Below are 16,689 nucleotides of genomic sequence, written 5' to 3'. Positions count from 1 at the left end.
AAGAAAATAACAGGTTGCCAAATCTCCATGTCAGTCAACTGTGGAGCTTCAAAAGTAGAAGCAGTAAACAGGGAAACTGCACTTAATGAGCCAGCAGCAAAAAAAAGGTGAAACACTCTTATCATGGAAGTAGAAAAATACACAAATAAATACAACAGTAATGTTTAAAAACAAAAATGCAAATATTTATATAAGGAACATATTTGCAGTTTGGGACAGCTCTGGGAAATAAAAAAAAATATCCTGGAGCCCTGCCCCTATAGAAGCTTTTATAATATTCCTTTGTAAACCCATAGGTATCAGTATGAAGTCTGATCCCCTTTGCAGTTTCAACAGTATTTATGTGCACAGCACAGTTATTGATCAGCAGAGGGTTGGAGACTTTTCTGCATTACGCTCTCACTTAGCCCCAGTGATTTTAAATGTCATTGCTGATCTGTTTATAATAGATATATGTGTTTCAATATTTGACAGTGTGAATCTGGCAGTTGTTATTTCCACTGAAAACAAATTTTATGAAAACCGATCTAATAGAAATTTTCCAAATTTAACTGGAACAATTTTTTTTTCTACTGACTTCTACCACAATTTTAGATTTTTTTTTTGGTGAAATTGACATTTCAGAGATACAGTGTTTTTGATTTACAGAGACAACACACTCACTTAGATGCACCGAAGAACATTTAATACATTTTCAAGGTATTAATAAGGCAAGACATTTAAAACACACCAGAGACCTACAGACATTTTGGCTGGAGAAAATTCTAATTTGCTATTAGATTAAAGGCGGAGAGCCAGGTCAAAGTTCATTTCCATGCACAATTATATGGGGGAGGTTTTGAACATCATTAATCAATATAGCAGATGCAAACAGGCTTTCCAAGGGCGCACAGCTTAATTACAGCGCTTTTTTTCCTTAAGAAGAAATAAAAAAACACTAATGAGTCTTTTCATTAAACTTTTATGAGGTGCACGGTCATGCAAGCGCAAGCAATGGATGTAATAATGTAACTCTGCGAAGCGCTGACAGCAATGACATAACAGATGTTCATGACCTAGAGAAGGTCTTTAAAGCAAGAGTTTAACATCAAGCCCAGCACTGCAGTGTCACCATCTGTCACAGGGCATTAGACAATGGACCCAGCATACATATATAACAGCAGGTTTGTTTTTAATACAATGAACTTCCCATATGCATAATAGATATGCAAGTACCTATATGTGACAATAACAAGTCCCATATGAATTACATAACTCAGCAGCGTAAACTCAAGTACCTAAATGACTAATGTTGCACCCACCTATACAGGCCAATATTCTGTGGTGTGTTGCGTAATGTGAGTTTCACAATACTGGGAAAAAATATGCTATAATATTTTTTTTTCTCTATTTATTTAAGATTTAAGTAAAATAATAGATACCGGGTACCGGTATTTATATCTGTACCTGGTAGATATGTCATTGGAAATATGAAGAGAGTTTATTTGCTGTCATCAATTTATTTAAATGGTCCATTGTAGAGGTCTCATACATGCTTACCTAACATGAAATACCATGTAACTATGTCCATCAATAACTATGTCCATCACTCAAAATAAATGCAAATGATTTTCAATAGAACCTACCCTACACCTAACCTCAACCATAAATCAACAGTAAAACCTAACTCTTAACCTAACCTAACCTATAAATCTATCCCTAAAACCTAACCCTAAACGAAACCTAAACCATCAATGTAACCATTAATGGTAAAAATATTAAGATCAGCTCAGGTCATAGTTGGTTCTTGTGGAGAATCATTTAAATGTAGATTACAGTTCAGTAGGATTTAAAAGACATTTAGCTAAATGTTGTTTGAGCATCTATGGGGCATCTACAATAGACCATTCCAAGTAATGTGTTTCTGATTTTGCTTTTGTATCAAGCAAGAAAATTGTGAACAATGTTAAAACAACATATTGTGCAGCCCTACTTTCAATCTGCCCTTTTTTAAAAGTACAGCACCAACACAAGTTTGGACATACCTTCTTATTCAATGATTTTATTTCTAACAAGGAAAGATTCCCAAAGCTAATAAGATAATAAGATAAAGATTTTTATTATTATTATTATTATTATTATTATTATTATTATTATTATTATTATTAAATAAACATTAAAGACCAGAGGCAACAAAGAACATTTGGTCTGCAACGATTAGTCAATATAATCGATGACGATGACGATTATTTTAATTTATTGACTACAAATTTCATTGTCGTCTAATTTCTAAATTTCTAAAAGTACTGCATTGAGAACCTCAATGGGAGATAGGTAAATGGCTCACTCACACAGGTTACACTCCAAAAAGTGTCTTCAAAAGTGCCCAAGCACAAAATATTACATATTTACTTACTAAATATGTAATATATTTACCATGTTTATATCTACCATGTTTAAACAAGATCTAGATATTTCAATGCCTCTAAATCTTATTTTCAGCGGTTTCTATTCTTTTTAGAGATGGAGAACATGGCAGAAACAACTGCTGAATAATCGAACAAATAATCATCACGTTGGTCGACTACCAAAATAATAATTAGTTGCAGCCCTAAGGGACACGTGGAATTAAGTTGTAAACAAAAAAACATTTGTCTTCCACAATCCCCTGAGCTAACCGCATCTGAGATGGGTGATTTGGGATGAGCTAAATAATCTGGTTTGTTTAACTCTTTTTGCTTACAAAATAATTCAGCATGTGTTCTTGTCTAGCTTTGCTATCTTCAATGTTTTCAGTGTAAAAGAGAAAAAAAATAATAATAATAAAAAGAAAGAAAACACATTAAATGTGTCCAAACTTTTGTTTGTATATAATATTTTTACACTTGGAGTGGGTGGATGAGTTCATTTATTAATAAAAGAAAAAGTAAAAAATATTAAATAAGTAAATATATACCAGAGAATGTCTGTCACTACAGGCAATCAGATTTGATCAGATTTGTTTGCAGCAGTGACGTTCTGCTCCCGGGTTCAGTGGGAGAGCAATCTCTGCTTTCATTAAATAGGCCACTGTAAATTCCAGCTGTGCACAGCTCACAGAGAGCTGCCACAACTACTCTAAAAACAGCTTCTAAATGTTTGAATCTCTTCACTCTATGTGCCACACACAGCGCAGTGCAGTGTGAGCAAGTCCAGCCATCCTTAAGAATTAGCACAAAATAGTGGCTGACAGAAACACTCATTCATTTGCATATTCCTTTACCTTTTTTCATGGAAAGTGCTACTAAGATTTGATTAGTTTTAGACACCATTAGAAGGACAAAGTAAACTGTGTAAACATATCTACACAGACAAAGTTTAGTACTGTAATATCTGCATAATGTGGCCATATGATCCCATTCATAACAGTTAAGGTGCCACTCCTTCTCCAGTTCTATTTCATTCTGGTTTTGCAATTTAAAAAGTGTTTTTAATTATTTATTTATCAAAGGAGCACAGATATGTGTCCTTGGAGACAAAATGCAGCACACTGCTGTAATATATTTTTTTTCTTGCCAACTCAAGGTAACATCTGCCTGGAAAAACACAGATGTGTATAAGGATAGGACTAAAATGACCAGAGAACTGCTAAGATTAACAAAAAGAGCAGTTGTTCTTTCAGTTGTAGTTCTGTCTAATTTTCTTAGAAGATCTAGGAGAAAAACAATGCTGGCAACTTTTGAGACCACACAAAATATCTGGACTTTTATTGTTTTAGAAGAACTTTGAAAAGAAAAGTTACAAGTAACATAAATAAGAAATAGTACACGGTTCTATTCTACTGAAGCTCATGTTCAGACTCTCTGATGGATTTGAGCAATGTATGAGAAACTTCAGCCCAAACTTGGATGGAGTTCATGCAGCACTAGCCCACACTACTATCAGTTCAGTAAAAGGTGAACCCCCACAAAACTTAACAGTTAATATTCAGGTTAAGATTCCACTGTTTAAACGTCATCCATGAGGAAAAAAAAAAACACCACTTTCACATGTCGTTTCAAAAACTTTGGACTCTGAATGGCACTGTATGCAAGTACCTATACAAAACATGCACCTCATGTTTAATAAAAGTATAATAAGTACACAAAATGATGGGACACTGCCACATCTACATTTCCTACATTCATACTGTTATTGAGTATCGCACAATACCAACCGTATATTGAATATCTCCTATTAAAACCACTAAGCTTCACAATGATCTATATCCACATGCAGTTATTCAGTTAAAATCTTACATCATTCCCAAACACATTTCTACCCCACAGGAAGAAAAACACCACTAACAGTCACGGCACATTGTAGGTGCTCTTTCAGGTCCGACTTCGATCAGGCCATATCGGATTTTGTTACAGTGGTGGTGAATGGGACCAGGGGTCACGATGTCTAGACTAGTTGTTCTCAAATGTTTTTAGTCTAAAGCCCCCTTCAAGGACTGTAAAGGTCATTGCAGCTCCCAGTCTTAAATATCACTTACTGGATCAGGACCTCATCTTAAACCAAACTTGCCCATTTTGCTCTAAATCACTGCATTTAAGACACTGTTCTATTGAAGTTATCGTAAAATATACTCAGTGGATACAACAAAGATTATTGGTCAAATTTTAATCTTGTTTAATAAAGTGTTTTAAAATATATTTATTTTAAATAAACTTTTTTAAATATGTACCACTTGTCTAGATATGGGAAAGTAAACCTAAAAACTGGAAAATTACATATACATTTTTTATGTATACCTGGAAGATTTTTCTGTCAGGGAATAGAACTTGGAAGCCAAAAAATATGTTACAATCTGAGTGACAATGACTCGGGGCAAATTGTTAGTAGACTATCAGAACATCTCCAAAACAGGATGAATTGAACAACCCGTGAGCCTGTGACAGTTTAATGGACAGTTGTTTTGGCAGCATAAAGGGGATCTACACAGTTTTAGATGCATAGTTTTAATGGTATGGCTGATAAATAGGGATGCATGATGTCACATTATTACATCTGTATCGGACGATAATTACTTTTGTCAAAATCATCGGTACGGGGCTCCGAGAGCTCTGGCGATCTAAGCCGCTGGCACGATGATTGGAAGATCGCTGGATCGAATCCCGTTCATGTAGCTTGCCATCAGTTCTCTCCCCAAATCATTCCAAAGGGTGATTTACTAGTGATAGGGGTAGTCCTAATAAATGAGTTGGGCAACTGGCCTTTTAAATTGGGGAGAAAATGGGACGTACAAAAAAAAAAGAAGAAGAATAGTCATCTACATGATTTATTTAGCTTTTATTGTATGTCACAAAAAAAAACAAGTGATGCTAGCCACACTACTACAACAGACCGAAACTGGCCACACTTTTTAAAATTCATTGACTTTAGCTAATTTTAAGTTATTTGTATAACTTTTACTAGCTCCAGTGGTTTATTTAGCCTTGTTTATTTTAAAAAGAGATTTTTTTAAGTGTGAAATCTATATGCAAGTTATATTAATCTTACATTTATTTAGTTTAGACTCTCGGCATTGGCAAATATATACATGTGTAATATGGGACATCGGGACAGAATTCCCACATTAGCGTATCCATACCATTAAGTGTATATGTAAGGACCAAATAACAACATGGCACAAACTATGAGCATGTGCCTTCAGGCTGAATTGTTTAGATACAAAGTGCTATTTGTCAGGTATGAGCTGTGTCTTTCCTAAGCCCAGTTCTACACCTCAGCCTTGCTGTAATCTTAGTAACTAAAATAAATGTTTTTGCCCTTTCAGTTTTTTGGCTCTGTAAGGACAAGACATTTGTCTGAAATTGTACAAAGAAGAAGAGGAAATAAAAAAAAAAAAACACGCACTCTGTTCCCCGTTACACCACTACCCTTATTAGCTTTGGGAAGCTATCCTCGTTAGAGGCCTTAGCACCTCCCAGACTGACAGACAGTCTGAGGTCTTCAGAGGCAGTGATGACGACGAGCAGGTTTGACCCTCATCATAACCCCCTTGTGCTCCTCACCCCCACCTCCCCCTCAACCGTTACCCCGCCCTGCGCCGCTCCCCAGGGAGCTCGTTTCCACAGCAGCACCAATAAGCCAGCCGCTGCGGTGAGAACAATAAAATTCATATATTCCACCCCTGAGGTCTGCACTGTGCTGTGTACAGTTCGATGGAGTGGGGCAGCAAAGGGGGTTGAACAATGTACAACCTTGAATCAGAGCACAAGAGCGCCTCCAAAGGGCCACATGCAGGAATTACACGCACCAAAAACGGATACACATACAAGCAGTCAGACAAGGACAAGCATTTCAGAATTACAACACCTGCAGAGCAGAGGTGTTCCAACACCCATGATAATGCTTAGGTTCTGAATCAAACACAGTTAGAAGCCACAAAAAATTGCAATATTTTACATACTATTGCCAAACAGACATTACTGCAAAATTTGAACCTGCCTTTATAATTATTTATCTTCTTCCAGTTGGTGGAGTCTTGTGCTAACAAAAAGGTTCTAGTGGATAATAAAATAGGTTCCAACAATATAAACATACTCCTAAAAGGAACAAACGGCCCTAAGTGACAATTCTGATGATATGTCAGTAAATAGGCTGTTGTCTAGCATAGTGATGAGTGATGGGGTAAACAGAGCAAGGTTAAGTGCACTTTCTTGGACTCTTAGCCACGGAAAGATGTGACATCACCAGGGAATCCAATTCTCATTCTCTCATTATAGACATTTTTCACACTTCTGTCTTGTTTAATGCAAAAGCATAAATAGCAGCATTGAGCAGTTTCTGGTCATGTTTTAAAAAAAATACACCAATAATTCAGTTAAAACACACTCACCAGAGTTTATACTCAATCAGCGTTAAAATGTCAAACTCCAGCTGAAAACTTCAGGCTGAATTTTGTAGATAAAAAGTGCAATTTGTCACGTATAAGCTGTACTCAGGTGTTGCAGACTAAATAGATAAATGCGTAATTTTATGTTGATTTTTTGTGACACTAGATAAACAAAGAACCAGTGATTTATGTTTAAACATTACTGGACAGCCGAATAAACTTGGAGAACAATAGCTGACAATTCTGATGGCAGCCAACAGACTGATGAGTAGCAATTTGTTGTCTGATGGGGTAAATGGAAGATTAAGTTGACTAAAAAGAGAAAGCTTAATAATGCTCTATTGAATTCCCAGCCACAGATGGCTGTGACGTCACCAAAGACTCACAATCTTAGACAGATGTGCCACTTGGGAATCCCCTAAAGCAGTAAATTCAACAAACATTGCAAATATAGTATCATAGCATATTAAAAATTATATACAAAGTACTGCTAAAGTGTTACTTAACTTTAAACTTTTACCTAAAAATAGAAACATTTTTTGCTACAAACACAATTGTTTTGAATATTTTTCATTGGGTAAAAAGTTGGAATTTGGTAATGATGTGTAATTATTCAGGACTAGTGATACTATAAAGCAGTTTTCAATTGAAAAATATTCAAAACAATTGTGTTTGTAGCAAAAATGTATATATATATATATATATATATATATATATATATATATATATATATATATATATATATATATATATATATATATATATATATATATATATATGACCAAACTGCATTTAAACAAAATTATGCATAACACAATACTGGAAATGATGTGCTAGTATAATCTAGAGTGGGTAAACAAATATGTAAGAATTGATTTAAAGGGTTTTAATAAAACCAATTTGGCCGGTTAGCTGATACATAAAAAGAAAGCACATAAACCCATATGATCAGTGCATCCCTCATAAAACACTGAAAGCTTGTAGTAATTACTGTTAAAACATTCTTAACAGCCATGTATGTTTCATAACCTCATTAAGGCTCAAGCTGTAAAACTACAAATTAAATGTATACACCAAGCATCAATCAACAGAAGTTGTTTATTTGAAAGCACAGGCGCTCAGCACTGGTGGACACCTGCGCTGTGTGAATCATCAGACTGCTCACAGGACACACAACACGAAAGTCAGAGATCAGGCGGCTTGCTCCCGGCACAGTCAGAGGCATGTCTGGTTTGATTAAATCACTCATTTAATTGATTAATATTGCTCAAATCTGCAGCCATCACATGCAGATTTCACACACACCTACTGATGAAGTTCAGAGAGAAGACTCTCATTAGTATCTCGCTCAAAACAATAACACATTACTTTATTAATTCCAAATATTCATTTTATGAATAAAGATATACCACCCTTCTGCAAATGTGTCAGAGGTCATGTTCTTGTTGCCTGAAACTAAATTTTAAAGTCATTGTTTCACTATCGACATGACAACTCATTTGCTTTTCTCCACCTGTTCAGCCTACAGCACTTAAGTCTCCGTTATTAAGCTTACAAATTAAAGGATTAAAATAAGAGTCATAAGAATGAGAAAATTATTTTACTTTTACCCCAAGTAAAGATAATAAGCCGATTAGCAGCTTTCTAAATTGTACATGAATATTGAAAAGTAGACACTGATATGACCCCAGAGTACTGTTCTGCCTCTCTTTCTACAGGGTTCCTCTCTGCAGCAGTGCTTTAACTGACAGGCTTGATTCACAAATCTATTGGTCCATTTAGGTTGATCCAGTCAACTTCTTGAACCAAACATTCATTTTATCTAAGTTAGAATGAAGCACATAACTGGGCACTTAGCTAAAAGCAACTGCTGGACCTTCTAAGATGAAAGAGGATATTAAAGCAGCATTGTGTGATGCATCAGCAGCAGTTTGAGTCTGACTTTACATGTATTGGAGGAGGCATGTTTAGTCTTCACCCTCCTGGTGTTGGGGCATCACTAGTGATAGTGGGAGTTTTAATGAGTGGGTTGTGCAATTGGCCTTGTAAATGGGATAAAAATGGGATAAAAATTTGAAATAAATTTATTTAAAAGCAACATTGTGTTAGAATTGTTATTTCTTGCTGCTGGACTCCCCCTACAGCCTGGAGAAGCTATTTACATTTACATTTACAAGAAGCATGTGTACTCAGTAGTGTCAGTAAAGTAATACTGCTGATTTTTACACATATTAGGGCACACAGCGTTACACATGTCTTTTTCAGATCATGTTCTTCTGTTCATTGTTCATCCACTGTTCTATGAGAAAGCTTAAGCCAAAAAAAACTATATAATTTTTCTAAATATAGAACAGAGAGGTTAAAGTCCTGCCTCACATTCAAATCATACTATTACCAACAACAATAAAGTGAAATGGCCATAATAAAAATGCCTGTGGTTCTAAGTAGGGCTGTGTGACATTCATAACAGTCACAATGCAGGACATGCTAGGTCACAATTTTATTAAATGTTACAATACTTTTGCTTCTTGATACTATAGAAAACTTTGCACTCTTCTAAGTTTCCACGATATACTCATCAGAAGGTAGAAAACGAATTTTCAATAGAAGGCCCCACTTCTAACCACTCTGAATCCCCTTGCTTATCCTACCTGCATACATTGATTTATGTATAACTGTGTTGCACAGCTCATCTGATTTGGAAGCGATCTTGACACTGACACAGTGTGATAAAATAACAAAAATAACACAAATAATAACATTCTCATTTACTGATGTGTATGAAGGCAATAAAATCTGCCATGGTTACAGAAGGTCCCTTAACAACCCAGCAAGAACCCAAAAAAAGGCAAAAAACCTGAGGATTAAATAGAAAAGATAAAGATCTGACAGAGCCACCGCAAACTGCTCCAACACCACCTAAACACAAGTTCTGCAATTCCAAAACACTATCAAACTTCTGATAGCAGACTCAGCTTACAGTGGCGTTACTCTGCCTCCCTCTACTGGGCAACCAGACGATTGTCTAACCGTGCGTCCACACCGAAAGCGACGCGAGCGACAAAGCAGCCGGAAGTCATTCATTTTCAATGAGAGCGAGCGACACTGGGCGACAGGCAGCGACGCGGCGCGACGCGATGCGAAGCGGGCGGTTTGAGCGACGCGAGAGAGTTGACCAGAACTTAACTTTATGCAAATGAGCAGCGACGCGCGGCGGCGACTACCAATCAGAAACAGATTCTCATATGTCCGGCCTGAAATCGCTGCTCTGATTTTCAGTTCCTACTGAAGATTTATTCCGCCAGCAAAACGGAAAGAACAGAACTGAACTGAGCTGATCTGAGGTAAAATACTCCACTTCACCAGCGGCTACCCCACTATAGTACTATCCTTACAGAATTACCTTATTTAATAGAAAACTATATATTAAACTGAGGAAATTATTTATAAATTAACAGAACGATTTATGACAACTAAGGGAATATTTTTTAAATTAACAGAACCTTTTATTGAAACAAAGGGAATTATTTATTAAAGTTAACATAATGATTTATTACAACTGAAGAAAGTAATTAATACATTTAACGTAACAATTTGTTCAAACTGAGGTATGGAATTTGAAACGATTTAGGTAAAATTGAGGGAATTATTCATTACATTTTACAGAAAGATTTATTCAAACTGAGGGAATTATTTATTAAATTAAGAGAAAGACTGTTTATTAAATCAAGAGGATGATTTAATATATTTAAGTAAACATATTAATTACAAGAATTTATTTTAGACATTAAGTTAACAATATTTGAAATTATGGACAAATTAAGAGAATGATTTACTACATTAAGGAAAATAATGTATTATATTTAAGTAAACCCATTTATTGTAATATGAAATAATTATGTTAAATAATTGTACTTAAAAATAGTTATAAAAGTTTTTAATGTTTAGGAACTGTGTAGAGAGGCTGAACCCTTGTTTCTGTATGTGCCGTATTTGGAAAACGCCCACCAGCGACAGCTCGTTCTGAGTGAGACACGCCCACAAGCGACTCATCGCCTGTTGGACAGGCGACACAGAGCGATTTTATCGCGTTCGGTGTGAACGTACAGTAAGAGTTAAAGACAGTTCTCGTATTATACACTACACATATTAAATCTTACTGTAGGCAGTAACAATCCTCTCTTGGAAACAATTCTAAACAAATGTTTGTTTGGTTAGGCATAGGCAGAGGTATGTTTGAAGGAATAAATCTGAGGCATTTGATCACAAGAACATTGCTCCAACTGTTAACCATGATGGTTGTGGCATAATGTTTACCCATATTACCCATAAATATTCTTTTTTGAAAAAATAAAGAAAGAAAAAAAAAAAAGTCACACACAAATGGTAACCAATCAGTGCAATATATTGCCCGATCCCACTTTAAACTGTATTATAAAAAAAAAGCACAACAACAACAACACTAGTGCCAAAAATATATCTAACTTACCAATGAGTTCAGTAGGATTCTTTTGCATGAAGTGCTCACATAACCTGATGAACATCCCCGTCGTCTCTGCAGTGGGACATTCCCCATGACTATATGGAGCGAAAACCATATTAAAAAACTTCTACCATACAAAGAGACTCTGAATAAATAAACATCCATAAATATACAGTACAACACAGAACATTAACAGTGTGGTTTAATTTGTGTTACCATGAACAAATTCTCAAGACGTACCCTTTGCACTGAAGCTTCACATATTTGACCCCTTCTTTTTCAATCTCTGCACGATCATAAAAGCGTGTGGTGTTCGTCAAATCAACAAGCAAACCCATCTTCACCTGAGAAGGAGGAGCAGAACTGCCATTACATACCCCTACTGAAACGTTATCTCAAGTAACATAACATGTAAACAAATAGCTACAGCTAAGTGCAATATTGAGGTGAAAAACACTTTCAGCATGCTGCAGCAGCTGTTTGAGCGTACCTTCAGACTTTTAAGATAGTTGGACAGCATACTTGGGTGGAACCTGTTCTCCTCTGGAACTGAGTCGTCATACCTGGGACCCAACATTGTTTTCATTGGTAAGAATTTACCTGTAAAGCAAATGAGGTACAGTAGATAGAATTACATCAGTAAAAAAAAATCTTAAAAATTACTGTAAACTCAGACAATTACATTGCAGTCATTGACGTACTGATTACAACACCTCATTGTTCCTACATTCAATCAGCTCCACTGAGAATATATAGTAAGTATATATAATTCTATAACTTCAAACTGTAGTCCTTTAGTTTCTCAGCATGCTTTATTCTGCTCCTTTCACCCTGTTCTTCAAATGGTCAGGACCCCAGAGGACCATCACAGAGGAGGCATTATTTGGCTGGTGGGCTACCTCAGCACTGCAGTGACACTGATATGGTGGTGGTAAGATACAGTGTTTTGTGCTGGTACTAGTGAATCTGAAACAGTAGTGCTGCTGGACTTTTTACACACCTCAGTGTCACCACTATACTGAGAAAAGCCAACTCAGTCCTGTGACCACTGACAAAAGACAACCTGTGACCAACACAAACCATGCAGCTAGAGAGGAGCTCCTACCTTTTACTTTAATTCTACAAGGTAGAGCAGGTGTGTAAATGGATTCAACAGAGTGAACAGTGAGTGCACACAGTGCTTACATATATGGCAAGCAAGCATCACACAAAATATAGCTGGCCCATACTGAGAGATCCCACATTCATCATCACTTTTGACTTTTTAGGTCCCACTCCACTACATTTCAAAGTCAAATATTGTATTATTTATATATATATTGTATTATCCAAAATGTGTTGTTCCTTTTGGCTTGTGTGTGTATTAAAGCACACCATTACCAATCAGGGTACAGTGCGCACTTTATTTTAAACTTGTTTACTTACTGAGCATAAAGTATCCAGTGCAAGCATGTAGTTAAATCTCAGTGCAGCAGCATCTGGCATTTGGTGCTTATTCATAAATTATGAAATGTATGATGTAGATGTAAATGTATAAATGGATGGAATATAGTAAACGAGGTGTTTGTGCACCTGTGTTGAAAGTTAAAAGTTTGTAAATAACAAAACTTCCTTGTGAAAACAAAAACCTTGCTCAAAAGTTGTTGTTTTTTTTTGTTTGTTTTTGTTTTTTACAGCCTCCTGGATGCACCTAATGAAAATTGTTTGCCTTTAGTGTTTTGTGTTTATGCTCTTTTTAACAACAGACAACACTGTCATAAAATTAGAACATAGCCATAATAAATTGTGGTACTTTATTTTCAGTACTGAAGCACAAATGAAGGCAAAGAATGCTTAATGGTTGAAATATGACAGAGTTTTCCTAATGCTTAGCATAGGGTCTGTTTACAGATAAAGTCTCGCCTATCAACAAGGGGAGGAGGGACATACAGTCAAGACAGTCCAAACAACTGATGACATTAAGCTATAATAAGTACAACAGTGATGATTAAAAAAAGATAGAAAATAAGCATTTTTGGAAGGACAATTTTCAGTTTGGGACTGCTGCTAGAAAGCTTGGGGCAAAAACTTTTTACCAATACATTTCCATGTTTTTTTCATGAATTGTCCATGCCTTCAAGTCAACCTTTCATAACCATATGACTTTAAAACATCAGTGCAGACATGGACAACAAAACCAAAAAATAAAATTAAAATTAATAACAGTAGGCTTAACTGAAATAATGTTGACACACATTTTTTAATGATAAAATGAGTGTCAGATCTTGAGAGCGCCACTGTGTAGGGCTAAATTACTGAATTAACTCTGTGCTTATGTATTTAGCTGAAAATAGCTCAAAATTTTGTCAGTAACAAAACACACACAGACTTGTAGACCAAATATCTGGGTATTTTTTATTTTCCAAAACGTATCCAGGACTGCAAATATTTTTAAATTCCATGACTTTTTTCCAGGCTTTTCAAGACCGTACAAACCCTGTTGGGGAAAGGTCTGGGCCGGTTGTGAAAAAGTTAGTCTGGAGCCCTGAAGTATGTTAGGTTACATTGTTTGGCCCTTTCTTTGCTATACCCACAAGTGAAAAGGACAACAAAAAGTCGTGTAAACATGTGAGAGTGGGAGAGTGGTAGTGAAACCCTGAGTCGTGTTCTGGATGTGCTCTCTGAACAGCATCGACTCCGGCGGCTCAAATGACGTTCAGACAACTGTGTACAGGATAAGCTTCTGCTGCGCTGCTCACTTGCACTAATCCTGCCCACTACTGCAGACTCGACTTCTTCAGTTCACAGTCCCATATAATTATTTCCATGACACCATTCTGCTAGTTTAATTTATAAATCAGCAGCCATTCAGTACTGCCCGAACTGCGTGTTTTGCTTTAGGCAACTGCGTAAAGTTAGCTGGACAGCTAGCTACAAGCTGGTGGCAAAACATGCTGAAACACCAGCAGCAGTTAGCAGTTTGCAGCTAAGCTACTTAGCTAGCAAGCGACCCTCCAGCTTCCTAGGCTATAAGGTTAGCTTTCTGTTTACAGTTGGGACCAGTAACACTAGCTTAGCCTAGCATGCTAGCTGCTGCTGACCCACGCTGATTAACTAAGCTAACGCTAGGTTAGCGAACTAGGTGCTCCGCTATTTTAGCTCAGTTAATTAATTAGAAAGCGCTAATTGTTTACTAGCCTAGCAGGTAGCTAAAGCGCCAGGTTAGCTAGCCTTGCTAAGCTATGTTGCTAGGCAGCTGAACTAAAGTGATTTTCAAGCTAAGCTAAGTAGCTAAGCTATGATACGCTAGCTCGCCAACTTGGACCTTCTGCTGAATTGCCCGTTTTCCAGGAGCTCACCAGCCACAGGTTGTCCTCTCCTAGGGCAGTTCCTCCATCGAGGGGGTGGTCCTGTGTGTGACATGGTCTCTGGATGTTGTTTTCCAGTAAACTGTGTTCAGAACAGTGAACTAGCGCAGCATCAGCCGCTGGCTCCCCCAGAGTGGAGCCCTCCAAGGCGGGCTTCTGGTCCCGGGCTGACCCGCTGCTCGCTGCCTCGGCCTCTGAATCAGACTCGCTCGCCCGGTCTCAGCCCTTCAGCCCGCAGGCCCCGCTCACAGAAACGTCCCCCTCGGTTTCGGACTGAAGCCAAAAATGACCAAATATCCACGCAGCGCCCGCTCACAGAGCTGTCACACAAACTACAAAGTAGTGAATGGGCAACAGCCTGAAACAGCGACTCGAAATTGAATCGAATCAGCTGGTGAGTCAAACATTTAGGAGTCGACACAGTGATTCGAACTCGGTTCCTTGTGGATGTTTTGAAGCTCTGTTTTGAAGCTCTGTTACTGTTATGCTCTGTTTAAAGTAACGAGTAATTACAAGTAGTTATACAGAAACGCGCAATTTTATTCGATTACAATCAAATAACTTATTTATTCATTTATAAGCATAAAACATTCTTTGATGCCGTTAGAAGTCATTTGACGTGGAACCGTGTACTGGTCAAAAGTTTTTTTATCTTTATTTTTGCTATTTAAGCAGTTTAGGTCCCACAATAACTGAAAATTATACAAAATCCAAAGTGCAAAGCTGCTATGCCCTTTAAGAGAAACAAACGTACTAAAACTGAAATAAGTAATTGTAGTATTGTAAAATTATACATATATAAATATTCTATAACCTCAAATCCTGGTTAAATCCAGTTTAATTATTATTATTATTATTATTATTATTATTATTATTATTATTATTATTATTATTATTATTATTATTGCTGTTGTTGTTTAATGCCCCTAGTGGCTGACACGTTTGTGCTTCTCATTGTATTTTGACTTATGAAGGGGTCAATATAAACTGTACAGCACAGGCTGTAGGCTTTATAATAAACAGCCTGCCTCCAGCAGAGCTCTTTATGTAGTGACAGCAAGCGGCCAGCAGGGGGCGCTTCATTTCCAATTTAGGCTTGTAGAGGTCTTTGAAATGGCAGACAGGTGTATACACAGGGGACTAAATTAATAAGTTCATAAATAAAATGCGAGGTGATTTTCTAATAATTATTTAAATATAATTATTGTGACAGGCCTACCTGAGATTGGTTTGGTTGAGATTTGTTTTATATATCACGTTAACTCACTTCAACATGCCTTTTGCAATCATTTAGTCAATGCTGAAATCACCATTACAAACTGTACAGCGGGCAAGACTTCTTCTCTACTTCTTTTATACTTTTACCAGACATGGATATACTGGAGTAGGCAAAGGTGAAATAAGGGGAAAAAAGGAGGGGAAAAAACACTGCCCACACACTATAAACTGATTGGCTGGCTCACAGACTCTTAGCAAAGAACAGACCAATCAGAACACTCTCTGTTTTGCATGTGTTTCATAAATATGCGCACGAGGGGAGCGCCTTTCTTTCACTCTCCCTCTCTTTAACACGCTCAGTTTGGTAAAAAGGTCTGTTTTCACTCTTGGGCCACTTGTTCTAGATTCACAGAGATTTTCTGACTTGCGAGCTGTTGTTGATATGCAGTAGACTCCCGCAACTTCCGGGAGACTTGGGACTTTATCCATGAAAGGGTAGCATGATTAGCGTTAGGACAAAATATCATTCATACAGCAGTCTCCCCATTAACAAGGTCTCTGACTGAACGCAGTTAGTAAAATAAAAGATGTGGAAAACAGCAAGTAGCTTATACTGAGAGAGAAATTTAGCTTAAAAAAAACATGGAACATGTCTGGGACCAAAAAAAAATCCAAATCTGATCTTTGGAGGTGTGTAAATTCTATTACTGAGAGAAAAACTTTCTCGAAAAGAATGAAAGTTCCCAGCTGATACGCAGACTAAAGACTTTACTGCACATTGCATAATACTGGAGTTGTGA

At 36.9% G+C, this 16,689-nt stretch overlaps 1 protein-coding gene across 1 annotated transcript in view; it reads right to left on the bottom strand.

The window, feature by feature from the left end:
- The window catches only part of rngtt (RNA guanylyltransferase and 5'-phosphatase), a 236,531-nt gene extending 221,518 nt beyond the window's left edge, over window positions 1-15,013 (bottom strand). Inside the window, exons 1-4 of the mRNA XM_022662454.2 lie at window positions 14,663-15,013; window positions 11,815-11,924; window positions 11,565-11,668; window positions 11,331-11,419 (exon numbers count right to left, since the gene is read on the bottom strand). Coding sequence (XP_022518175.2) covers window positions 11,331-11,419; window positions 11,565-11,668; window positions 11,815-11,924; window positions 14,663-14,726 — 367 coding nt within the window. The 5' untranslated portion in view covers window positions 14,727-15,013. The remainder of the gene's footprint in view (window positions 1-11,330; window positions 11,420-11,564; window positions 11,669-11,814; window positions 11,925-14,662) is intronic.
- Between the last annotated feature and the right edge of the window lie 1,676 nt (window positions 15,014-16,689).

This window comes from Astyanax mexicanus, chromosome 1 (genome assembly GCF_023375975.1).
Source record: "Astyanax mexicanus isolate ESR-SI-001 chromosome 1, AstMex3_surface, whole genome shotgun sequence".
Classification (NCBI taxonomy): domain Eukaryota; kingdom Metazoa; phylum Chordata; class Actinopteri; order Characiformes; family Acestrorhamphidae; genus Astyanax; species Astyanax mexicanus.
This window is presented reverse-complemented; position numbering and strand designations above follow the sequence as displayed.